This window comes from Hylobates moloch, unplaced genomic scaffold (assembly GCF_009828535.3).
Source record: "Hylobates moloch isolate HMO894 unplaced genomic scaffold, HMol_V3 SCAFFOLD_15, whole genome shotgun sequence".
NCBI classification, from domain to species: domain Eukaryota; kingdom Metazoa; phylum Chordata; class Mammalia; order Primates; family Hylobatidae; genus Hylobates; species Hylobates moloch.
In genome coordinates this window covers 45,782,526-45,808,941 of record NW_026652290.1, presented here as the reverse complement: position 1 = coordinate 45,808,941, position 26,416 = coordinate 45,782,526, and the positions used below count along the sequence as shown (strand labels likewise).

General features: G+C 44.1%; 1 protein-coding gene across 14 annotated transcripts in view; it reads right to left on the bottom strand.

The window, feature by feature from the left end:
• Nucleotides 1–26,416, bottom strand: part of KANSL3 (KAT8 regulatory NSL complex subunit 3) — an 80,160-nt gene that overhangs the window by 25,751 nt on the left and 27,993 nt on the right. For 3 of the 14 annotated variants that reach the window (XM_058428140.1, XM_058428138.1, XM_058428139.1), the window contains exons 12-22: nt 25,731–25,794; nt 25,096–25,296; nt 24,740–24,896; nt 23,199–23,276; nt 21,234–21,425; nt 20,693–20,777; nt 20,165–20,295; nt 18,669–18,778; nt 18,032–18,254; nt 17,563–17,696; nt 16,121–16,417 (exon numbers count right to left, since the gene is read on the bottom strand). In XM_058428140.1, the coding sequence (XP_058284123.1) occupies nt 16,388–16,417; nt 17,563–17,696; nt 18,032–18,254; nt 18,669–18,778; nt 20,165–20,295; nt 20,693–20,777; nt 21,234–21,425; nt 23,199–23,276; nt 24,740–24,896; nt 25,096–25,296; nt 25,731–25,794 (1,405 nt within the window). In that variant the 3' untranslated portion in view covers nt 16,121–16,387. Of the gene's footprint in view, nt 1–9,088; nt 11,549–15,499; nt 16,418–17,562; nt 17,697–18,031; nt 18,255–18,668; nt 18,779–20,164; nt 20,296–20,692; nt 20,778–21,233; nt 21,426–23,198; nt 23,277–24,739; nt 24,897–25,095; nt 25,297–25,730; nt 25,795–26,416 lie in introns of those variants that run through there. The other 11 variants (XM_032178843.2, XM_058428144.1, XM_032178838.2 and 8 more) reach the window with 10 other exon arrangements.

The window sequence follows — 26,416 nt, the reverse complement described above, 5'->3', positions numbered from 1 at the left end:
TGTAGTAATTCTTTTATGTATTCTGGTTATATGTCTGTCCTCGGTCAAATACATATTACAAACATTTTATGAGTCTGTGGTGTGTCTATTCTTTTTTCACTTTTATTTTTAGAGACGCTCTTGCACAGGCTGGAGTGCAGTGGTGACTCATGGTGCCCTGCAGCCTTGAATTCCTGGGCTCAAGAGATACTCCCACCTCAGCCTCTCAAATTGCTTAGATTACAGGCATGAGCCACTGCACTCGGCCTGCTTTTATTATTTTTAATTGGCATATAATTGTATGTATTTATGGGGTAGAGTACAATATTTCAAGATGTGTATACAATGTGTAATGATCAAATCAGGATAATTGGCATATCCATCACCTCAAAACATTTCTCATTTCTTTATGCTGGGAACATTCAAAATCTGGTTTTCTAGGAATTTGAAAATCTACAATAAATTGTTAATTATAGTCAGCCTATAGTGTTATAGAACACTAGAAGTTATTCATCCGACCTACACTCCCTACTTCTAAAAGATCAGCTTTTTTAGCTCCTACCTGTGGGTGAGAATATGCAGTATTTTTCTGTCCAGACTTACTTCACTTAACATGTCCTCCAAGTTCATCCATGTTGCTGCAAATGACAGATTTTTTTTTTTTTTACTAGGTAGTATTTCATTGTGTATATATATCCCATTTTCTTTATCCATTCATCTGCTGATGTACACTTAGGTTGATTCTCTATCTTGGCTGCTGTGAATGATGCTGTAATAAACATGGGAGTGCACCAACGAGTCTTTGTGTCAGATCTTCTGAAGCTGTGTATGCCTGAGGACATTCTTATAATGTCCTAACACTTAAATTCTATGTTCTGCCCTCCAATATGTTAAAAACATTAATGACTTCTTGAAGCAAAGATTCGTGTTGTGATGTCTCACATTAGTCTGATTCTGGCTCAAACGCTGCGGTGGATGTGGATTTTCTCTATGGAAGCCTTTAAGATTTTCTGTCTTTTGTTGGCTTAGGTAAAGAGTTTATGACCAAGAGCCCAAAAGCAAATGCAACAAGAACAAAAATAAATAGATGGGACCTAATTAAACTAAAAAGCTTCTGCACAGCAAATGAAAAATCAGAGTACACAGACAACCTACAGAATGGGAGAAAATATTCACAAACTATCCATCCAACAAAGGACTAATAAGCAGAATCTACAAGAAACTTAAATCACAAGAAAAAAATATGTAATCCCATCACAAAAAGGGCAACGGACATTACCAGACAATTCTCAAGATATGCAAATGGCTAACAAACATATGAAAAAATGCTCAATACCACTAATTATCAGGGAAATGCAAATCAAAGCCAATGTGAAACCACCTTATTCCTGCAAGAATGGCCATAACTAAAAATTTAAAAATAATAGATGCTGGCATGGATGTGGTGAAAAGGGAACACTTTTACACTGCTGGTGGGAATGTAAACTAGTACAACCACTATGGAGAACAGTATGGAGATTCCTTAAAGAACTAAAATTAGAACTACCATTCGATCCAGCAATCCCACTACTGGGTATCTACCCAAAGGAAAATAGTCATTATATGAAAAAGTCACTTGTACACACGTCTACAGCAATACAATTTGCAACTGCAAAAACATGGAACCAGCCTAAATGCCCATCAACCAAAGAGTGGATTAAAAAAAAGTGGTATATATATATATATATATACACACACACACACACACACACACACACACACACACACACACACACCATGGAATACTACCCAGCCATAAAAAGAAACAAAATAATGGCATTTGCACCAACCTGGATGGAGCTGAAGACCATTATTTTAAGTGAAGTAACTCAGGAATGGAAATCCAAATATTGTATGTTCTCACTTATAAGTGGGAGCTAAGCTATAAGGACACAAAGGCATAAGAATGATATAATTGGGCTGGGCGCAGTGGTTTATGCCTTTAATCCCAGGACTTTGGGAGGCTGAGGAGGGTGGATCACTTGAGGTCAGGAGTTTGAGACTAGCCTGGCCAACATGGTGAAACCACATCTACCAAGAATATGAAAATTAGCCAGGTGTGGTGGCGGGCACCTGTAATCCCAGCTACTCAGGAGGCTGAAGCATGAGAATCACTTGAACCTGAACCTGGGAGGCGGAGCTTGCAGTGAGCCAAAATCGTGCCACTGCACTCTAGCCTGGATGACATAGTGAGACTCAGTCTCAAAAAAAAAAAGAAGGATATAATTGACTTTGAGGACCTCAGGGTAAGGGTGGGGGTGGGGGTGATTAAAATACTACACATTGGGTGCAGTGTACACTGCTCAGGTGCCAGGTGCACCAAAATCTCAGAAATCACCACTAAAGAACTTACCCATGTAACCAAAAACCACCTCTTCCCCAACAACTACTGGAATAAAATTTAAAAATAAGAAAGATTTTCTGTCTTTGATTATGTGTCTAGATGTGGGTTTTCCTTATTGCTCCCAGTTGAGACTCCATGTGAATGCTTTCAAACTGAGGCCTTTCAATTTTCTCTTAATTCTTAGAAATTTATCCTCCATTATGTAAAAAATTACTTCCTTGTTTTTTATTTTCCTTTCATGGCTTTTAAAAACTGAAAAAAAATTTTAGAGACAGGGTCTCACTATGTTGCCCAGGCTGGACCACAGTTGCTATCTACAGGCCTGATCATCGCACACTACAGGCTTGAATGCCTGGCCTTAAGCAATCTTCCCGAGTAGCCAGCTTTCCCTTCATGACTCTTAATTGTGTTCTACTGTTTCTATTTCTGTCCTCTATACTTCTTGGCTCTTTTGATGCCTTCTGAGAGAATTCCTAATTCTAATCTTCCAGTTAATTAATTCTTTAGCCATATCCCTTCTACTTACCTTGTTTTAGCTATTATATTTTCTATAACTAATATTTCTGGGTTTTTAAATAACAGTTTCCTGTTGTTTCATATCAGTATCTGATCAACCATAACTCCTTACATATATTAGTCACATATTAACTTATCTCTTCCAATAATTCTGCTTCAGAAAGTATATGTTGTCCACTGTTGCCTTTTGTGAGGTGGCTATCTCCTCAAATGTTTAGTTTTTGGGGGGTGGTGTTGAAGTAGGCCAAGTGGGAAACTAAAACTTCAATCCCAATGAGTGGCAATAAGGCTCCCAACCCCCATTCCTTTTGTGCCATTAGAGACCATGTGGTTAGCCTGGAAATCTACCCCCACCTGGCAATAAGACACAACTCTGTCCCAGCTTAGGTGGTATCAGCAAAGAACTAGTGAAGAGTCAGGGCATTTACCTCTGCCTAGAAACAAGAACATGTGAGAAAGACCAACAAGGCACTCCTTCCCTTCCAGCTAGGCTGGCTGGCATCGGCAGAGGCCAGGTGGGGAGCCCAAACTCCCACCTCCACCCAGCAGTAAAGACTTCACCCCAATGTCAATGAAAGCCAAGTGGGGATCCTAGACTTCCACTCCATCTGGCAGTAACAAAGTTCCCCTATGAGAGCAGTTCAGATGAGGCCTGCTAAAACAGAAGATTTAAAGAAGATCGAGTTTCACAGATAACACTCAAAACGTCCCGGTTTTATCCAAAACCACTCAAAGAACATATCAAGAACCAAGAAAATCTCAACTCAAATAAGAAAAGACAACGAACAGATGCCAAAATTGAGAAGACACAGATATTAGAACTGTCTAACAAGGATTTTCAAGCAGCCATCATTAAAAATGCTGCAATGAGCAATATCACACTAAGACAAATGAAAACAGAAATCCTCAGGAAGGATACAGAAGACATAAAGAACAAAACAAATTTGAGAAATGAAAAATAGAATAACCTAAATGAAAAAATCAATGAATAGGCTCAACAGCAGAACAAAAGGAACACAAGAGAGAATCCATGAACTTGAAGATAGAACAACAGACACAATCTGAAAAGCGAACAAACCAACAGGAAAAAAAACAAAAGAACAGAGCCTGAGGGTGCTGTATGGCTATACCTAAGATCTAACAGTCATGCCACTGGGGGTATGATGCAGAGAAAAAAGAAGGCGGGGCTGAAAAAAGTGGCTGAAAATTCCCCAAATATGGTAAAAAGGCTTAAGCCTATACAGGTTCAAGAAGCTGAACAAATCCTAAACAGAAAAAGAAACCCAAAATCCATGCCAAGAGGCATCATATTCAAACCTGAAAATTAAAGAAAAAGAAAAAATATTGAAAGCACAAAGAAACAACACCTTATCTATAAACGGGAAACAATTTGAATGACACTGAATATCTCATCAGAAAACAAGAAAGCAGAATTTTCCAAATTCAAGAGCAGAATTCTGTGGTCAACACAGAATTTATCTAGCAAAACTATCCTTCATTAATGAAAGGTAAAATTTAGACATTCTCGGACCAAGGAAAATTAAAAGAATGTGTTGCCGCTGACAACAAAGAAGACTGGCTAAAGAGAGTTCTCTAAATAAGAAGGAAATGGTAAAAGAAGGAATCTTTGAACATCAGGAAGAAAGAACAACGGAAAGGGCAAAAATATGGGTAACTACAATAGACTTTCCTTTTCTTTTTTTTTTTTTTTTTTTTTGGAGACGGAGTCTCACTCTGTCACCCAGGCTGAAGTGCAGTGGTGCAATCTCGGCTCACTGCAAGCTCCACCTCCTGGGTTTAAGCAATTCGCGTGCCTCAGCCTCCTGAGTAGCTGGGATTACAGGCGCCACCACCACACCCAGCTAATTTTTGTATTGTTTTGAGTAGAGACAGAGTTTCACCATGTTGGCCAAGCTAATCTTGAACTCCTGACCTCAAGTGATCTGCCTGCCTCGGCCTCGCAAAGTGCTGGGATTATAGGCTTGAGCAACCGCACCCGGCCCTTTTCTTAAGTTTTCTAAATTATATTTGAAGCAAAACTTAACAACACTGTCTAATGTGGTTCTCAAAGTACATAGATAGTTATACTAGAGGTGGAAGAGAGTAATATGGGTACCAGGAGACTGTGGTAAGTTACATATATATAAAGTAACATTTTGGAGCAACCACTAAAAAACTATACAAGGAGATACAACTCAAACCACTATGAATAAACCAAAATTGTATTCTAAAAAAAGTGTTCAAGTAACCCACTTACAGGCAGGAAAATGAAAACAAAAAATGGAAAACAAAAACTAAAATGGCCAACTTAAGGCCTAACATTACCTATAATTACATGTAAGAAAACAGTCTAAAAACTCAAAGAATGAGATTGGTATAAGAAAAATCATATGCTACATGCAGTCTACAAGAAATTCACTTGAAATACAATGACATAGGTAGGGTGAAAACAAAAGAATAAAAAATATGTCATGCAAACATAAATCAAAAGCAAGTAGAATGGGTATAGTGTCAAATAAAGTAGACTTCACGGCAAAGAAAACTAACAGGGACAGAAGGACATTACATAATGATAAAAGGATCAATCCACCAAAAAGACACAGAAATCCTAAAAGTGTATGTACCAAATAACAGAACTGAAAAATATGTGTAATAAAAACTGACAGAACTGAAAGGAGACATAGACAATTCCACAATTATAGTTGGAAATTTCAACACCACTCTTTACAGTTGACAGAACAACTTGACAGAAAATCAGCAAGGATATACAAGAACCTGACAACACCATCAACCAACAATTTTATCGACATTTATGGAACACTCCACCCAACAGTAGAATACATTTAGGCACCCACAGAATACATACCAAGATAGATCACCCCTGGGCCATAAACCTCAACAAATTTAAAAGACCACAATGAGATACCACTACTTACCTATTAGAATGGCTAAAATAAAAAATAGAAGAGGCCAGGCACGGTGGCTCACACCTGTAATCCCAGCACTTTGGGAGGCTGAGGCAGGTAGATTACCTGAGGTCAGGAGTTCAAGACCAGCCTGGCTGACATGGTGAAAACCCATCTCTACTAAAAATACAAAAAAAAAAAAAATTAGCCAGGTGTGGTGGCGGGTCCCTGTAATCCCAGCTACTAGGGAGGCTGAGGCAGGAGAATTGCTTGACCCTGGGAGGCAGAGGTTGCAGTGAGCCAAGATCATGCAATTGCACTCCAGCCTGGGTGACAGAATGAGACTCCATCTCCCAAAAATAAAATAAAAATAAATAAATAATAAAAGAGACAATATAGAATGCTGGTAGAAATGCAGAGAAAATGAATCTTTCATATACTGCTGATAGGAACGTAAAATAGTATAACTACTCTGAAAAACAGTGGCATTTTTTTTTTTTTCTTTAGAAACAAGGTCTCACTCTGTTGCCCAGATTGAGTACCATGGCATGATCACAGCTCACTGCAGCCTTGACCTCCCAGGCTCAAGCAATCCTTCCATTTCAGCTTCCCAAGTAGCCAGGACTACAGGCGCGCAGCATGACACTCGGCTAATTTGTATTTTTGTAGAGGCACGGTCTATCTATGTTGCCTAGGGGATTTCAAACTCCTGAGCTCAAGCAATCCTCCCATCTTGGCCTCCCAAAGTGCTGACAGTTTCCTAAAAAATTAAAAACTTAACATATGACCCAGTAATCACACTCCTGGTCATTTACCAGAGAAATGAAAACTCATGTTCTCATAAAAAAAAACTGCATACAATTGGCTAGGCACAGTGGCTCACACCTGTAATCCTAGCACTTCAGGAGGCCGAGGCGGGAGGATTGCCTGAGGTCAGGAGTTTGAGACCAGTCTAGTCAACATGGTGAAACCCTGTCTCTACTAAAAACACAAAAAAATTAGCCGGGCCTGTTGGTGTGCACCTGTAATCCCAGCTACTCAGGAGGCTGAGGCAGGGGAATTGCTTGAACCAGGGAGGTAGAGGTTGCAGTGAGCCAAGATCGCGCCACTGCACTCCAGCCTGGGCGACACAGCAAGACTCCGTCTCAAAAAAAAAAAAAAAAAACACTGCATACAATTGCCACAGCAGCTTTATCTGTAATAGCCCCCAACAGGGAACAAACTAGATGTCCCTCAATAGGTGAATGAATTGTTACACAAACTGTGCTAAACCCATACCATTGAAATACCACTCAGCAATAAAAGGAATGAACTACTCATATACATGTAACAACTTGGATGTATATCAAGGAAATGATACTGAGTGAAAACAAGACAATCTCAAAAGGCCATGCACTGTTAGATTCTATTTATACATCATCCTATTTAGGACAAGTAGAAGAGATCAGTGGTTGCTAGGGTCAGGAATGGTGGGGAAGGAGATGGATGCGACTATAAAGGGGTGGCATGAGGGAGATCTTTGTGCTGATGGAACCATTCTGTATTTTATGGTTACAGTGATAAAATGACATAGAACTATACACACACATTGTACAAACTTCCTGGTTTTAATTTTGTATTATAGTTATGTGAGATGTTAAGTACTGGGGGAAACTTGGTGAAGGGTGTTATACTATTCTATAATTGCAGGTTAAAAACACACATATCTAACAGCCCAGCAGTGTTTTGCTGTTTAAATCCATCTACTTCTCCTTAGAAAAGTAATGATAAGAACCACATGACTTCATCTTCTGGATACTATGATTGGACTGGGTGGGAAGAGATAAGGAGATCCAACCCACAAGTGAGAGTGAGCCAATCAGGCTGTCTTCAGAATTTGAACTGAATGAAAGAGACCAGCCATCCATGAAGGGTTCTGCAGCTAAAAAGTCCTGTGACAACAGGATCAAAACTGGATCCCGGCAAGTCCAAGCCACTTGAGGTCAACAGGCAAGTAGCAAAAACCGTGAGGCTCCTTGTCTATAAAAATGCCTAATGAGAGAATATTCCCTTTCAGAGCTATTTTGGTGGTGAATAGGTTTCTTCCTCTTGCAGCCATCAACCCCGACCAAAATGTGTGCTTGAAAAAGAGATAAAAAGGTAAAAAAGACTTGTCTACATCATTATTTGCTATGGCCCTGTCCCCATACCCCTGAAGTTTCAGACAGCTGTCATTTTAACAATTTAATCCTCGTCTCGCTTGACCTGACTGCTCAAGTCAGTGAGACTAGAGTTCAAGAGGGAGAAGACAGCAAACCAGATGTCTACTAAGGAGGGTAACACGATGTGCCCAGGTATACTGGACACTCCAAGCAGCATACCAGAACGATGGCCTCCACCCAGAGGGCTCCAATGCCAAGGGTAGGGACCTGGAATTTAGGAGTTAGAAGGAAGGTCCTCCTGAATACAAGGTAACAAAAATCTAGAGGTTGGAATTCATTCATTCATCTCTAAATCTTTACGTATTTATTGGCGGTGGGTGGAGGTATAGGAAGTGCAAAAGGATACTGATCTTTCAGGATCAAGGTTGAGGAACCCCACCTACTGACGTAGGCTCAGCCAAGAGCCCCACCATATCAACATCGATTACTCTTGGCCTGGTGGGAAGTAAACTGAAAAGGTCACGTGCAGGCCAAGCCACCATCCCCTCACCTCCTGGGCTAATCTCTACCTCCAGTCTCCCATCTTAGAACCCTAGCACAGTGCAGAGTAGAAAAGACACTGACATCAGACTCTCTGGGTTCCAGTACTGCTTCTGCCATTTCCTGCTGTTTGACTGCTCTGTGCCTGTTTCCTCACTTATAAAAAGGAAATTACAGGCCGGGCGCGGTGGTTCGTGCCTGTAATCCCAGCACTTTGGGAGGCCGAGGCAGGAGGATCACAAGGTCAGGAGTTTGAGACCAATTTGGCCAACATAGCGGAACCCCGTCTCTACTAAAAATACAAAAAATTAGCTGGGCACGATGGCAGGCGCCTGTAATCCCAGCTACTTGGGAGGCTGAGGCAGGAGAATCACTTGAACCCAGGAGGCGGAGGTTGCAGTGAGCCAGGATCACACCACTGCACTCCAGCCCAAGTAACAGTGCGAGACTCCATCTCGGAAAAAAAAAAGGAAATTACAGTACCACCTCATACCACCTGGCATTGGTGAGGTGATGATCACTGGCCTTACAATATCTTAGCTCTATCTTTGGTGCCCGCTTCATTGGGTGGTTTCCAGAATACATATGAGAAGTCAACCGAAAAGAAGCTGAAGCAATCCAAATGTTGTTTTTGGTGTTTTTAATTGTTTTTGTTAATGTAAGAACAGAACCATCACAGCCGCTCAGCTCTATAACCCATCCGGCCCAAGACTGTTCTAGTGGTGAGACCAAGAGTAGACAGGTCTTCCTACCTCAGTGACCTCAAAACACAAGGACATCTCCACATGGCATCAACATGCATCTGTCATCCAAGAATCTAAGAACTTCCTGATCCTTCCACATTTTCTATCAATAATATCGCCTTCTGAGGTTATGGATTCCAGGTCTTCTATGAAATAGGTAAAGATTCCTTTCGCGTTCCAAGAAATATAGTTTGCGAAGGGAACTGGAAAACGTGACTCTAGGCCTTAGCCACTTCCTCTAGTACCCTGTCCAAGGTGTAGAACAATCCACGTTCTCACAGCTCCCCTTCTTCAGTTATGGAATTCTTCAAGGTGGACAGACCACACCTCAGGAAGTCATCCCTTGTAAGCACACTAGAATTTACCATAAAGGCAGGTCGGCTTGTTAGTTTTTCTTTGTCCCCAGCATACACTGAGCCAACAACTTAAGTCATGAATGGGTTGTTTAGGGCTCTGTCTGTCCTAAAAGATTCCTAAAAGCTTCATATAGCTCATATAGTCTTACTGTCCACTACTCTTTTGGTGTGGTATGATCCTACCTGTAAAGCTATCAAACCCCTGGGTCCTGGATGCCTCCTCCACATTTCACACCTTCCTCAAGTTTACTAAATACTTTGAATTTAAGAATTTTGAGAAAGTCACCTACCAGCTAATGCAAAAACATAGCCTAATTCTGTGTGAATCCCTGTTGAGATCAGCTTTTCAGGTCAGGGAGGGAAGGTATGGTGTTTAAGGTACCCTCTCCTATCACACACATCCCCCCTCCCCACAGTACCCTGACCTACCTTGCCTGAGACTCCCAGACACTATGAGCTCCCTGCTGGCTCCCACTCAGACTGGCCAGGAAGGCTCCCAGATTGAACACCGGTGGCCTGGTGTAGATACACACTGTACTGTGGGTCAGGACCATGGACTATATTTTAAGCCATGACGTGGGCCCTTCCTGCCTACAGAAAAGGACACTTGAGTGGAGTCACACTTGGGTTGCCTAATTTATTACCTTAACTAGAAACATTCTAAGTATGGGAGCCTGTTCTGGAGGACAGCTTCTAAACCAAATCTAAAACTATCTTTGCACACAAGTGTTGTGAAGAGGTAAGCAGGGGATCAGAGCTCCATCTTCTGTGACCACTTCTCCGGGGATTGCCACCTATAGGGCTCAGGTTAGTACCAACAGCCCTGCATAGTAGAGTCACTGTCAATCATCTTCCCACTTGTAAGCAGGAAGACAAAAAGTCTCATGAAACAGAAACAAAAACACTGAAGCATGGCCTTCATTGTCCTAATGCCACAAGTTTCCTGGGATGGCCAAGATACTACCTTAGCTTGTTGTCCCTGCTTCACCTCCAGAGACTGGAGACAGAGGATTTTCCGGGGTTGGGGTTTCTTCTCTGACATGGCAAATTCTTCTTTTTATCTCCAGTTGAATCACTAGTTCCTTGGGTGGCAGAGCAGAGACCTAAGCACAAACCACAGGGCTTACTGGAACGTCCTTCAAGCCACTTCCTTTGCTGTTCTATTCCTCTTCTTCAGCTTATCTGAACCTGTGGACTCTCTGGATACAGAAAATGGCCAAAGCATGGTGAAAAAGACAAAGGGGCCAGGTTTCACTTGGCAACCACTGCTCCCAACATCTAGAGTAAGTCAAAGAGGCTGAAAGATGACAGCCTAGTTCTCTTTGCCTTCATTATGACACTAACAAAAACCAGAAGTTTCCAGGAGTCAGCAAGCTACTCAGTATCTGACATTGTTTCTAAGGTGGAGTTGCATGGGGAGCACTCTCCCATGGCTGCTGAGTGAAGGCAACAGTGATGTCCAAAACAAGCCCGTCTGGCTCTGAACCACCAGTTGGCAGGCCAGGATGACTCCAGTCTTTAGCAAAGGGCTTTCCATTCTAACTCCTGAAATCTCAGACCAGGTGGATGTCTCCTCCCAACTAGGTGCAGAGGGTAGCACAGACTTCCAAAAGGAAACACCTTCATTAAATGCAGCAGGCAGTCCTATATACTGACCCTTGGGTCAAACCACAGCTTAAGCGGGAGAAGAAGTGGTTCTGATCCATGTACAGCCAGATCTGCTGAGGAGTCTGGGGATCCCAGGAACCAGATTTGCAGATCCTGGACGATGGTGCTTCCCTTGATGGCACCACATCACCTAACCTAATGGTTTCTCTGAAGACAGTTGGCAGAGAGGCAAAGATGACTGTCTTAAAGAGGTCTTCGGACATGTGGACAGCTCAGCAGGACCACACACGTGTCCAGCGCCCACCATGAGGCAGTCATCACCAACTTGGTAAGGAAGACATATCACACAGCATCTTCAGGGTGCTGGAGGCAGGCGCTGTGGCAGGAGAGGTAGTGAAGAAGGGTCAAAGCTTTGACAAGTTATCATCATATTCAGACCCTCTAACCCAATTATCCCAACTCCTGAGAATTTATTTTAAAGAAGTAATTCTCAATAGGAAAGAAGGTGGATACACAAGGACATGTGTTCTAGCTGCCAAGTGGTTAACAGAACATGGACTCGAGTGAGAGACTCAACTTTGCACTTTTTAAGGCAAGTGCCTATGTTCTCTGAGCCTCCTTCTCCTCGCCTGTAAGAGGTAGATGACAGCATCTACTTTCCAGGGTCACTGTAAGGATTAAATGAAATAATCCACATAAAGCTCCTGAGTGTAATCTGTACTCAACAACACAGGTCACCTCATATTATTACACATGAAGACAGAAGAGAAATGCAGAAAAAAGGAAATAGGTGAGTTTTTAAGGGCAACAGAAGGGAAGATTTCCATGACTGTTCTGATTTTGAGGCCTTAAGACATGTAGGTGTGGGGGGATGCCATCAATGTTGAGCCCTGCAGCTTAAGAATAAGGAAGCAAGTAGAGAGGGTGGCCTTTTTTACCAAGGCTTGCCCCACTTTTCTAAATTTCCCCCTTGGGAAACTCCTAAGAGGTCTCTGAGAATGTAGTAAAGGAAGGAAGGCCAGGTGAGGTGGCTCATGCCTATAATCCCAACACTTTGGGAGGCCAAGGCAGGAGGACTGCTTGAGCCCAGAAGTTTAAGACCAGCCTGGGCAACTTAGCCCATCTCTACAACATTTTTTCAAAAATTAGGTGAGCATAGTGCTGCATGCCTTATAGGCCCAGCTACTCGGGGAGGCTGAGGCCACAGGATTGTTTAAGCCCAAGAAGTTGAGGCTACAGTGAGCCATAATCACACCAATGAAGAAGAGTTTGACAATCAAACCTCATGACTTCAATCCCAGCACTTCGGGAGGCTGAGGTGGGAAGACTGCTGGAGCCCAGGAGTTCTAGACCAACCTGAGCAATATAGCAAGACTCCATCTCAATAAAAAACAAAAACAAAACCTCATGGGCTTCCCTGCCCAAAGGCAGGGCTGTGCACAGATGATCACTCTATTCTGATTATGAATACACCTTAGAGTGAGCCAGCTTGCCCACAGCCTGCTACAAGGCTACAGTGAGGCCACTGCCAGAGGCCTCCAGCTAGAGGTGCTGCTTGCCAGGCTGACAAGGTCCTGGTATGGCCAGCAGGACAGAGAAGAGAGAGATCTTATACACAGGCAAAGAGTCCATTTTTTGGACTCTGATGCAGGGCACAACATAGTCTCTGTCTGTCCTCTTCTTCCCTGCAGCTTCTCAGCTGTGAGGAGTACACAGTAGTCCATTCCCATGAAGGAAACACGTAGTAAACACCAATCAGTGCCAGAAACAAAACAGATAATTAAGTGCTTATACAGATCTTAGAGAAGTCTAGTTGGTGGTGTTCACTTTTCTTTTTAAATTCATTCCATCCATAAATATTGCAGTATGGAACCCCAAAATAAAAAAGGACCATTTTAAAATCCTAACAACAATACCATTATCACACATTAAAAAGGTAAACAATTCCGTAACATCAGCAACTATCCAGTCAGTGTTAAAATTTCCAATTGCCTCATAAACGTCAAAAAATGGGTAGTTTGTTTTTAAGCATTAAAAAACTTAGGTTCCCAAAGCCTGAGGAGATTCTGATCCTGCCACCACAATAGTCACTGAATTAAGTCAACTTCCTCACTAAACCAGGTAAGAAAACCAAAGCCCAGAAGGCTAGGTGATTTGCCCACGATCACACAGCTGGCTGAAAACAGATGACCTGACCCATAGTCCAGTGCTCTGTCTGGCAATCTGAACAGAGTTAACTATTAGAAGCTTTTGAATCAGCAAGAAACCTTAATCTAATAACATCCCCTTGCTTGTTAGAAAAGAATCACCACCTGACCCCTCCTAGCAATTACATATCCACTTTATTTTATTTATTTATTTATTTTTTTGAGACAAAGTCTAGCTCTGTCACCCAGGCTGGAGTGCAGTGGTACAATCTCAGCTCACTGCAACCTCCGCCTCCCAGGTTCAAGCGATTCTCCTGCCTCAGCCTCCCAAGTAGCTGGGACTACAGGTGCATGCCACCACATCCAGCTAATTTTTGTATTTTTAGTAGAGATGGGGTTTCACCATTTTGGTCAGGATGGTTTCGATCTCTTGACCTCATGATCCACCCGCCTAGGCCTCCCAAAGTGCTGGGATTACAGGCGTGAGCCACCACGCCCAGCCTATGCCCATTCTATTAGGATGAAAACTAATCTCATGTTAACATCATAAGTTAGAAGGCCAGACCTTGATCTTTATTCTGTGCTTCAATTGAGCCCCGGAAAAGGGGGATTCTCAATGACCTCTACTCTCTTCTCAGTGGTAACTGGCTCTCTCAGGCCATGGCAAGCTGAGACGGATTACTTAACACAGGAGGAAGGGATCACGTGGCAGGATCTGTGTTCTAGTTGTGCATCAACATGGCATCAGCAAAGGTGAAGACACCCTAAAAACAGGCCCAAATGGCTTTGCAGGTCATTTCTATCAAACCATCAAGGAATTATCATTTCTGTACTATAAAACTGTCTTAGAGTATGAGAGGGGAAAAGCACTTCCCATCTCATTCTACAAGGATTGAATTACCCCTTTTACATAACTAGACAAAGGAAAGCACACACACACAAAAGTAGGGGGTGAAGAGGAAGAAAACTATGGGCCAAAGCCTGAGATTAATATAGATGCCAAAATCCTAAGCAAAATAAAAGCAAATAGAATAGACATGCTTTTCTTTTGAAACGCTTAGCTTCTTTCTTTTTTCATTTTTTCTTTTGATTGGGTCTTGTTGCCTTTGTATATACAATAAAAAGAATAGGACACAGTGAAAAAGCCACTGCATCTAGAATTCACACAGTTTGATATTAGGAAATCTATTAAAGTAACTCATCATTTTAACTGATTAGAAGGAAATGTTGGCCGAACGTGATGGCTCAGGCCTGTAATCTCAGCACTTTGGGAGGCCGGGTGGGTGGATCACTTGAGGTCAGGAGTTCAAGACAAGCCTGGACAACATAGTGAAACCCTGTCTCTAGTAAAAATACAAAAATTAGCCGGGGGTGGTGGCGCAAGCCTATAGTCCCAGCTACTCAGGAGGCTGAGGCAAGAGAATAACTTGAACTTGGGAGGCAGAGGTTGCAGTGAGCTGAGATCGTGTCACTGCACTCCAGCCTGGGTGGCAAGAGTGAGACTGTCTCAAAAAAGAAAAAAAAAAAAAAAAGGAAATGTTTATCCTCATTCATTTCATGTGATTCTAAAAGAATAATGGACAAAATTCAAAACTATCAAGAGAAAGGAAAAGAATGAAGATTATCTTAGCAAACTAGAAACAGAATTGACACTCCCTTAACTTCAAGATCCATATTATCAACCCATAACAGAAGGCCAGAGTAGGATAGACAGATTCAAAACTACAGAACAGGCAGGCCCATATGTGTTCAGTACTTTAGAATGTGAGAGCAGTGGATTTTAGATGAGTGGGGGAATGATGAATGGACTCATCCTTACCTCACTTAACATACAAAAGTGAATTATAAAAATTAAACGAAACAAACAAAAGCATTATAAGAAAACACAAAGAGAGAGTTTCAGTATGGGATGACAGAAAAGTTCTGGATAGATGGTGGTGATGGCATCCACAATGTGAATGTGCTCAATGCTACTGAACTGTAAGCTTGAAACATGGCTAAAATAGTAAATTGTATGTTATATATGTTTTACCACAATTCAAATTTTAAAAAGAAAAAGGATTACTTTTATATTCTTGTGATAGGGCTAGCTTTCTTAAGGCATAAAACTTTGGAGCTATAAAGGAAAATATTTGAAGATTTTACTATATGAAAAATTTAAATGGCTGTATGATCCAGAAATAAAAGTTACAAGACTGACATTCAATGAATGCTTCAATAGAAGAATAAAAAAAGATGAGACACTGACAGGAATAACATGTAAGTAATTTGTGTAACAGGTAAAGAATTAACATCTGAATATATAAAGCCACTATAATTCAAAGAGTATGACAAAAATTTCATAAAAGACATAAAACTTCTTAAGTAATCAGGAAAATGCACATTAAAACAATTTCATTTTTCACCCAGATTAACAACGTTAAAAATATTGAATTCCACAAAATATGAAACATATTTTCATCACCGTGGCTAGAATTGCAAAGTAGCAAAAACTGTTTGAAGGGCAGTTAGTGAGCAGCTGCCCAGATATTAGATGTACACATCCTCTATTTATTCTCTAGCCTGGAGAAATGCTCCCACAGGTACACAAGAATAAGCAAGAGTGTTCACCAGAGCATTATTTAAAATATCAAAAACCAAAATAGAACCCAGCTATCTACCTAACAGAAGGTGGTGAAATACATCTTCATACATCTACTCAGTGAAATACTAGCCAGCCTCTGAAACGACGTAGACAGGGAAACGTGTCACGACATGATTTATAAAAAAAAGGCAAGTTACAAAACAGTCCATACTCTGTAATCCCATATTTGTACAAAATAAATAAAATAACATACTTTGTGTAGAAAAAAAAATCTGAATGGATCCATATCAGGCTATTAACAGTGAACATCATCTCTAGGAGTAGCATCATGGGAAACTTTCCCTTTCTAAATTAACTATTTCCATAATGTTTGAATTATTTAAAATAAGCATAATCATTTTTATAATTGAAAAAATAGGAAATAAGATAAAGTAAAACATTTCCATCCCTCTGCAAAAAAACGTAGCTATGATCCCAATAAATGTCAGGTGTTGACCTCTGTGCAGTATTTTCCCTAAAGAGGAAGAGACAGAAGAGCTTTTAGAATGGCTCAGGAACTATCACTGCACCTCCAGTTCACAAGCAGGTTGACATGGTGGAAAGGACAGGGAGACACAGGAAGGCCTCGTCTGTATAGCGGATACTGAAGGAAAGCACACTCAGTACTAGACTCAAACTGTTTTTTGGCTTAACTTCTAATCTCTGAGTGGCTCCTCAGATCACGATTTTAAGATTAGAAATATTTGACTTGAAAAGGTCACAATGGAAATCAGATCAGCTAAGAGAAACTAATCATGACTTCCTGGGTGAGACCTATAAAAACCTAGCTGTGCCCTAAAAAGACAGCAATAAATGCTAAGATATGGGAAGGCACAGTGCTAGAAAGCCAATGTCAAAGAAAGAGTATTATACTTGGGGGCCGAGGCGGGAGGACCACTTAAACCTAGGAGTTCAAGGCCAGCTTGGGCAACACAGTGAGATATCTCTGTCTCCATGTCCTTAAAAACAAAGAAAGGGCCAGGAGCGGTGGCTCACACCTGTAATCCCAGCACTTTCAGAGGCCGAGACAAGTAGATCACTTGAGGTCAGGAGTACGAGGCCAGCCTGGTAAACACGGTGAAACCCTGTTGTAGCCGGGCATGGTGGCAGGCGCCTGTAATCCCAGTTACTTGGGAGGCTGAGGCAGGAGAATTGCTTGAACCGGGAAGGTGGAGGTTGCAGGGAGCCAAGATCGCACCCCTGCACTCCAGCTTGGGCGATAGAGCAAGACTCCATCTCAAAAAATAAAAATAAAAATAAAAACAAAGAAACAGCAGTAGCCAAGTAGCCTCTACTCACAACCTCTGAAGGATGAAACCAAGGATGAGAAAAAAATGAAACGAAAGGAAAAGTAAACAAAAACATTAAACACTAGACACTGCTACCCACTTGAACATATGTAATCTTCACAACATCCAGGGAGGGATGTAGAAGAGGAAGCTCAAAGAGGTCCATGATTCGCTCAATATTACAAAGTCACAAACTCCAGAGTCCAGATTTGAATTTGAATCTGAATCTCATCTGTCCAGTGCATGGGCAGCCCCTTCAGTCGGCCAGTCAGCTGGTCTTAAACTTCCCAATAATGAAGCCCATGTCCTCAGTCCTTCCTGGCAGACTCACCTGTGAGCTGGAGGGCAGCACCTGGGAAGAGGGCTCCTCGGATGGGGCTGCTCCTGCGCCCATAGGGCTCAGCGTGGTGATCCTGCTCGGCTGGCCACGAAGTGTCAGAGTAATGGTGGTGGGGACCTTCAAGCCTGAGATAAAGAGAGAGAAGCAGTATTTTTGAGTCACACTCTCCACCTTCTACTGAGGCTTTCCTTTCCTGGAGAGCTTCTCCCCCACATAACACAGTCCCTTGGCCTCCTCCCCAGCTGGGTCATCTATGTCCTATCAGTCAATCTGAAAGGACAGGAAACAGCCCGTGTTCTCTCAACCTCTCTGGGGGATGGGTCCACACAGCTGAATCCAAAGGTCAATGCCAGGACCCTGTGGGACTGGTTTCAACATCATACCTTGCCCACATGAGATGGGAAGGTCCTGGGGGGAAGATCCCAGATCTGGGAGTCCCCACAGTTCTCATGAGACTCACCTGATGCTTGGTTAGAGATCTGAGCCAGGCCAGGGAGGCTGCTTGCCAACTTAGCGAGGCCCCCATTGGTCAGCAGCTGGTGGATGGCTGTGGGCTTCCCACCAGGAGTGGCACCCAAGGAGGAGAGAGTGGTGGCCACAGGAATGGTACGGACAATGGTGCTGGTGCCCGTGGTGATGGCACCCAGGCTCTGCATGGGGGTGGGCAACTTCACACTGGTGGCCTGTGGGACACACAAGCCCAGGTGATCAGAAGCTGTCGCCCAACAGCAACGTTCGAGTTTGGAAGACCCACAGCATATTCTTAAAGGCTAACATGTATTGAGTGCCTACTACATGCAAGGTACTCTTCTAGGCATTTTGCATATATTATTTCATTCTTACAACAACTCTATGAGGGAGGTACTATTATTACCTCATTTTATAGACAAGGAAACAAAAACGGAGTGGTCAAGAAACTTGCCCAAGGTCACACAGTAAATGACAGACCTTAACCTTTGGAAGTTCCCTGCTGTGTAGCTAGAAGGCTGTTTGTCCTTGACCCACTGACTCCAGACCTAGTTTCCCTGCCAAAACCAACTAAGCTGAGGAGGCCTCCTCCCTACACCTGCCCAGCCCAGCAGATGACAGATGTGCACCTGTGGGGCTGGTCCTGGGGAGGGATTTGCTGGAAGGCCAGAGGTCTTGCTGCTGATATCCTGCAAGCTGAAGCTGAGACCTTGGAGGAGGCTGCTGGCTGATGTGGCCCCTAAGAGAGGACATAGCAGGAATCAGTAGAGACTCAATCACTTGCACTATCCCAAGAGCAGCCACATCCATCCACCCTCACCACCAACTAAAACACCAATGGTGCTTGCCCTTGGACACCCCTGTCCTCAGAAAGAAGGCGGGAAGCTCTCCCCAGCCAGGCACACATGCAATGGATTCCACACAGGAAAGGTACTGTGCCAGACACTGCCCCGGACTTGCTCTGCACCTGCTGCAAACCATCAGTCATACATTTTAGACCATTTTGAGAAATCCAAGTTTGTTCCTTTCTTTCCAGGGAAGAAGAACATTTTAAGCCAAAAGAATTCTAAATATCCAACTTTCACTTCGCCTCACACAATCAAAGCAGTAAGGAAGTAGCCTCAAAGCAATAAGAAAGGTTCTCTTAAAGGAAAAGGGTTTTCTTTTTTTTTTCCTTTTTTTTTAGACGGAGTTTCGCTCTTGTTGCCCAGGCTGGAGTGCAATGGCACGATCTCGGCTCACTGCAACCTCCACCTCCTGGGTTCAAGCGATTCTCCTGCCTCAGCCTACCAAGTAGCCGGGATTACAGGTGCCCACCACCACACCCAGCTAATTTTTTGTATTTTTAGTAGAGACGGGGTTTCACCATATTGGCCAGGCTGGTCTCAAACTCCTGACCTCAGGTGATCCACCCACCTCAGCCTCCCGAAGTGTTAGGATTACAGGTGTGAGCCACCGTGCCAGGCCAGGAGAGGGTTTCTGTAATGCCTTGGCCCTGCTGGGCTCAGGCAACAGGCCTTTCAAAGTAGGGTTAGGGGGTAGGACAAAGTGAGAGACACGCACAGACAGAAAAATGTCTCATTTTGCTAATGCCCAGTGTAGCACCACTTCCAGTTTTATTCAGTCAGATGTGCTTAAAACAGCAAAATAAAACCATAGTCAGCTCTCAATTATCTGTGGGCTTCGCAGCAGATTCGCAGATTCAAACAACCACGGATAGAAACCTGTGGATATAGAATTCCAACGGTATGACATAATTTCATATAAGGGACTTGAGCAGCCGTGGATTTTGGTAGTGGTGAGGGTCCTAGAACCAATCTCCTGTGGATAAGAAAGGCTGACTACACATATATGTCCTATCGGTTATTTCTCCTTACAGTAGAGGATACAGCACCTGTAGACTGGAACATTTACTCACTTGCAGACCAGGACATTGACTCACTGCATTTATTCATGGCCAAGGAATCCCTCTGCCCAAGCTAATTCCAGCTTCATGTCAAGCCTCTATGATCACTTTAAGACCTAGAGGCCCATCCTGTGGATTCAGCTCCAGGGATGCTTTCCCAGGACCACCCACCAGCAAAAATTCTACGTTGGAAGGCGAGAATGCTGGGCCACAAGATACCTGGGAGGGAGCTGCCAGGAGATGTGGCCACCAGGCGGCTCTGCAGTGTGTGCATGGCACTGGGTGCAGTGCTGCTGGAGACCACTGAAGGGACTGGGCTGGCTGAGACTCCACCTTCAGAAGAACTGGACCTGGAGACAAAGGAAGGAGCTCTGTTATCCAAAGGTCACAGGGCAGCAAGCCCTAGCAACACTGGCAGAGTACAGAGTGAGGCCCAGCAAGGCTTTCAGCAACAGACACACACCAAGAACCTTCAGCTTCTTTGTCCCACTTTCTGTACCTGGCCTCTAGTCTTCTAAAAGTCCTTACTTACAGGACTTACAGCAAAAGCCAGGGGACGCTTTGGAGTCTCAAGTAAAAATGAACTCTGGGTTGACCCAAAAGCAAGACAAAGATCCCAATCAGAAGGAAGTCACATTTCCAAAACTGACAGAATCCAGAATCCATCATTTTCCAAAGCACTAAATGAACCAGAAACAGAAGGAAGGGAAAAAAGGAATAGACACAGATGATCCAATGAACACTCACTTGGCTGTGGTGAGAAGTCCTGTGAGCTCCTTGGCCCCTGCTGAAGCCTGCCCCAGTGTCATGGTGATGGGCTTCCCACCTGCAGCTGCGAAACAGAAAACCCCAAGGCCCCTGGTCAGTCCTATTTGGCCTCTATGTTTCCAGGTTCCACAGCTTAGGCTAAATGCAAGATATTATGGATGAAAACTGGAAGATGAAAAAAGATGAAGTATGCTAGAGCAGGAGAGTTGGGGTTATTTTTTCCTTCTATTTTCTAAACTTCCTGAAATATTCTGTACCTTTAATTGAAGCAAACAAAAAAAAGAACAAAATATAGGATGCTTTGAACGATGGCACAGCTTCCTCTCATATTCTGCCTGCCTGGTCCTCATTCAGATGGGCTCAGGCCCACTTTACCCACAGGTACAGCCTCATGCTTTCTTTGCTCTGGGCATCTCTCAAAATGAAGCAAAGGCTGACATGCTGGTGAGTGGCCACCAAAGGGCAGTGCTGTGGTACTGAGAGAGCTCAGTTCTCATTTAATGTACCAAGAGAAACTCACCTTCTGGAGCACTTCCTTGGGAAGGAGCACAAGGCCCTCCAGCTGTGTCCCCTTGGGAGATAAGGGACACCTTGATCTTCGGTCGCTTGGAGGTCTTACTGCCAGGAAGGGGACTCGAGGGATGGTGTCGCTTCAGCTGAACCCTAAGATCCTCTTTTTCTCCTTCCTCCGGTGGTTCTGATGAAATGGGAACTAAGAGATGGAGCTGAGTTGAGATCCTCCACAATCCAAAAAATCCCCACAGACACTCAGTCAATACCAGCACTGACAAAGCCATGTGTAGAACACACAAGAGAACCACTCTACATACAGGGCCACCCCTCAAAGGAGACTGCCCATGCTTCAGGACCACTTCACTCAGGCCCTGTCCGTGGGGGATCCCACTTTGCCCTTCTTAGAGGATGGCACCCTTCTCATCCCTCATCCTGCACTGCAGTCGGAAGAGAAGGGGCCCTGAGTTTGTAGGAATTAAAAGACAGAAGATATCCTGACCCTGCCTAGCCAAGGCCAATAGCAACAACAACAAAAATAGAGGACTCAACACAATGAGTAAACAGTCCTTCTCAGACTCAAAAAATGTGATCATCTTCCTGTCTGAAGCCCTCCCCACATCATCACACAGTTGGGGACATTAAACATTCTAGGAGAACTCATGCAGGAGCAGGTCATCCAGTCCTCTCTAAAAAGTAGAGTTTTCCAAAAGGCTCTCAAGAGTCCCACCCTGCCCTAAGAGCCCACGGTTGAGGATCCACTTGCCAAATGGAGGCAATGAAGAGGACTGTCACCAGGACTGAAAGCTGGCTATGAGAAGCTACTAGGAGAGAGAGTACCTCAACCAGGCAACCTCACGGCTCCTGCCCAAAAGTAACAGGGCAACACTGGCCCAGGTCACAACCTAGTCCCCAGGTCATGTGTACTAGTACAGACAAAGGCCATCTGTTCACACATGGGCTTCCACTTCCTCTGACTCAAACAGGCTCATCATGTATACAGCCAAGCTTTTTGGACTCTTAGGTTATCTTTCGAGCTTCCTCAAAGATTCCCTCCTCTTTAAACCCAGAAGTCCACCCTAGTCCTCTTGTAGCACAGAGAAGCAAAGAGTGGGGTGGGGAGGAAGGCAGCAGTCACATGAGGAGGGAGGAGGTGTCCTGGCATGAGGCAACAGTCAGGACATAACCAGTGAGAAGGATTGCTTAGGGGACAAATGCACTGGCTAAAATCAGAGTAGGAAGGAGGGTGGTGGGGAAAGGAGTTTCAGGTTCTATGCTGATATGTGGCTGGTGGGCTTGTAGCCACCAGATAAACACAGGACAAGAGGCAGGGAGAAAAACACACAAGGAAACTGAGACTCACAGGCAATGCCACAGACATACAAAAAAGCAGCAGAGGCCGGGCGCGGTGGCTCACGCCTGTAATCCCAGCACTTTGGGAGGCCGAGGCGGGTGGATCACGAGGTCAGGAGATCGACGCCATCCTGGCTAACACGGTGAAACCCCGTCTCTACTAAAAATACAAAAAAGTTAGCCGGGCGTGGCGGCGGGTGCCTGTAGTCCCAGCTACTCGGGAGGCTGAGGCAGGAGAATGGCGTGAACCCGGGAGGCGGAGCTTGCAGTGAGCCGAGATTGCGCCACTGCACTCCCGCCTGGGCAACAGAGCGAGACTCCGTCTCAAAAAAACAAAAACAAAAACAAAAACAAGCAGCAGAGCCAAGACCATAGTGAAAGAAAGAACCACACGAAGAGACAAAAAAGAAAACACCATGAGAAGCAAACAAAAGAATGGAAAAAAGGCAAAGACTACAGGAGTAAGCAAAAGGGGTCAGCAAAACAAAAGAATACAAAGAAAAAGAGAGAAAAGAACAGGAGGAAACCAAACTGAGGCAGATGAGAGGCAGAGATGGAAAATAAATAAGGGGTTGAGGAGCAGAATGCAGTGGACGAGCAGGCAAGAAAGAGTAATACTCACCAAAGAGACAGGAGGAGGTGCCAGGAGGAAGAGCTTTCCTCACCAGCATATTTTGTTTCAGAAAAGCAGCAAACTGTGCTGGAATGAATCAGAAAGAAATTACAGAATCACACCCAGCCACAGAAGGGAGAAAAAGAGAGGGAATAAGAAAAAAGGTTGTAGAAAATGGCCAATAGGGGCTCCTTCTGAAATTACTGCATGGCAACCTGACTCTGCCACGGAGTCGGTCTGTAGAAGCATCTAAAACTGAATAGTACTACCTGCCTCATGGGGCCATGCCAAAACTCAACAAACTACAGCAATGCGAGTGCCATGAAGAAGGCATGGCACACAGCAAGGACTCCATATATGTTCACTATTAGTATTCCCTGCTTGCCTATCAGCTCTGCTAAGCCAGGGTTCTAAAGCTGCTACCCTCCCCCATGACACCCTAGATCCCCATTTCAAACCCAGCTCGCCAATCAGCCTTCCAAACTCCTTAGATTCTCAATTAATCACCCTCTGCAGAAGCACAGCAGACCACCAGCTCTGTCTTCGTCAGAAGTGTAAAGACACACTGTCCACACGGGACTTGGCTCTGGCCACCACTCACGAAGATCCATGGCAGAGCATCCACGCAGACCCCCGGGGCCTGGCCTCATTTCTCAACTCCTCCCATCCACTCACACTTCTACTCCTTGTTAGTACTACTCTTACAAGCAAACTCACAAGAGGTCTGGGTTTTGGTTCTGATCCTTTGGCTCCACTAAAAGAAACACAGGGAAAGTAAACAGATGAGCCTCCTATCCCCTCCACATCTGTCTGCCAGACAGCCAGCTCTGGCTGCTGCCTCCTCCCAGGCACCCCTATTCCTGAGAAGCTCAGGTGACACATGCTCCTGGACACATCATTAAACACCAATGCCCAAGAGGCCTTACCTCAAGGCCACCCAACTGGATCAATGTGGGGGAAGGGGGACAGAACGACTGTTTCTTCTTTCCCCACCCAATGAACTCTCCCTTTTCTATAGCTCCTTTCATAGCACTCGCAGCTCACCAAACTCTTACTTTCGACTATATGAATACTTCCCAGCCTCATCTGAAACCTGTCTGCAGAGAACCCTGATAAACTTCACTGAAAGTCTCAGTGTGAGAATCTTAATGCTTCAAGGGTCAAACAAAGAAACAGCATGATGCCAGGTGAGTTGCCCTAGAATCTGATTAATAAAATCAATCACCCAATGCATATGATTGGAGAGCCCCGACTGGAGGAGTGGCTGGCAAGGTAGAAAAAAGTTTAGGCCAATATACATGTTCATAAAACCTAGCCTCCCCAGAACAGCAAGACAAAGCTATAACTAGTCATCACAAAGCCCCACTAACTCGGAGGCCTTGGCATTCATTTCAATAATTAATTATGAATTTTGCCTACACAGAAATGTGAGAAAGGGTGCCTCTCACATCCCCCTGAAAAAAGCCGTAGATATCAATACTGTGCAATTGCCATGTGACATGAACTACAGAAGACAGACCCAAGAGGAGCCACTGGCCAAGTGCCTATACCTTGAGCTTGTTTATGGGTCAGCACAGCTTCTGTCCGCTGCACATGTCTCTTCAGCAGCTGCGAGCTTCCAATCTGACTGGACTTCTGGGCAGAGGTCACCGTGGTCACTTTGGTCTTGGGACTGGAGGTGGGGCTGCTGGACACACTGGAGAGATCCTGAGTAAGGTGAGAAGGCCAAGAGATGAGCCAATGTTATTAGGATCTGACCATGAGTCAGCATGTCCCTCTGGAATTCCCCTTGTAGGAACTTACAGGCCCATGGCACTAATAAGACAGAGGCATCCCCAGGAAATTAAGGAACCAACTCTGTGGTGCTGATTCCCCAGCAAAAGCACTCCCTCCCTGCTCATACTACCTCTGAGCCTGAGGGTGAGGCGGGCAGCTTGGCAGCTGGGGAGGCAGGTCGACTGCCCCGCTCAGGGACTTCAAAGGCCAAGTCTCTGCGGGCCACATCGCGGGGCTTCTTCTTCTTCTCAGCATCCTGATCCCGAGGTTCAGAGCCCACGTGACCCTCAGCACGAGTGAGCACTCCAGTCAGAAAGTCCACAATCTCATCCTAGTGTAGCAAGGAGCCAACCAAGGCCTTTTAGTCCTCATCTGGAGAATGGGAACCTCTCATACACTTTCCAACTAAAACAGATTCTCCCTCAGCTCTGGCATCCACATGTGTGAGTCCTTACCTACTCAAACAAAGCCTGGCACAAATCCCAGGCTTCTGAGCAACTGTGGTTCAAGAAGATCAGCAAGTACCTCTGTCAGGGGGAGCTCTGGGGTGGTCACATTCCACCACTTTTCCAACACTCTCCCCCCTGATGCTTTGCTTACATTAATTCACCACTCTCATTTTTCTTTTCTTTGCTTATGACTGAGACCTACCAGAGGCCCCAGTGGAGGCCTTAGAGCCAAAGAGGCCACTACCAATAAGACCAAACCTAAAAGGCTACAGAAAGGCAAGCCTACCTGAGAAAGGCACACAAAACAACTGTTTACCTGAATACATCTGTCCACCATGCTCTGAGTCAACCCTTCTGATTTCTTCTTTGCTTTGCTTATTCTAAGAAACAAAAAGGATGACATGTTTACTTCTTAAACATTCCATGGCATCCTATGAAAATAAGAATGTATTTCTTTTCTGGGTTATTTTCTAGCCCCAGAAGGAGGGCCGTGTTAGCCTTAGGCAGGTAATGCAACCTCTCCGAACCTGTTTCGTGTCTGCAAAATGGGGAATCATAACATCCCATTCATGGAGTTGTGGGGATTAAACAAAATAACATATGTAAAGAAACCAAGCACAGTGCCCAGGACAGTCCGCTCCAGAATTCCTACACCTATAGCTTAATAGATCAACTCTATCCAGAACCCAGGAGGCGGAGGCTGCAGTGAGCTGAGATTGCACCATTGCACTCCAGCCTAGACAACAGAGCCAGGTGCCACTTCAAAAAAAAAAAAAAGGCTCAAGGTCATGAAAGACAAAAATGCAGGAACTCTATCAAATTAAAGGAGCCTGAGGAGACATGGCAACTAAATCCAAGTGTGATCCTGGGCTGGATGCTGGACCAGAAAAAATGACATTAGGTAAACAACTGATGAAACTTGAGTCTGTAGATTATAGTATCATGTTGATGTTAATTTCTTGATTTTGAGAATTACACTTTGGCTATGTAAGATATTTAACA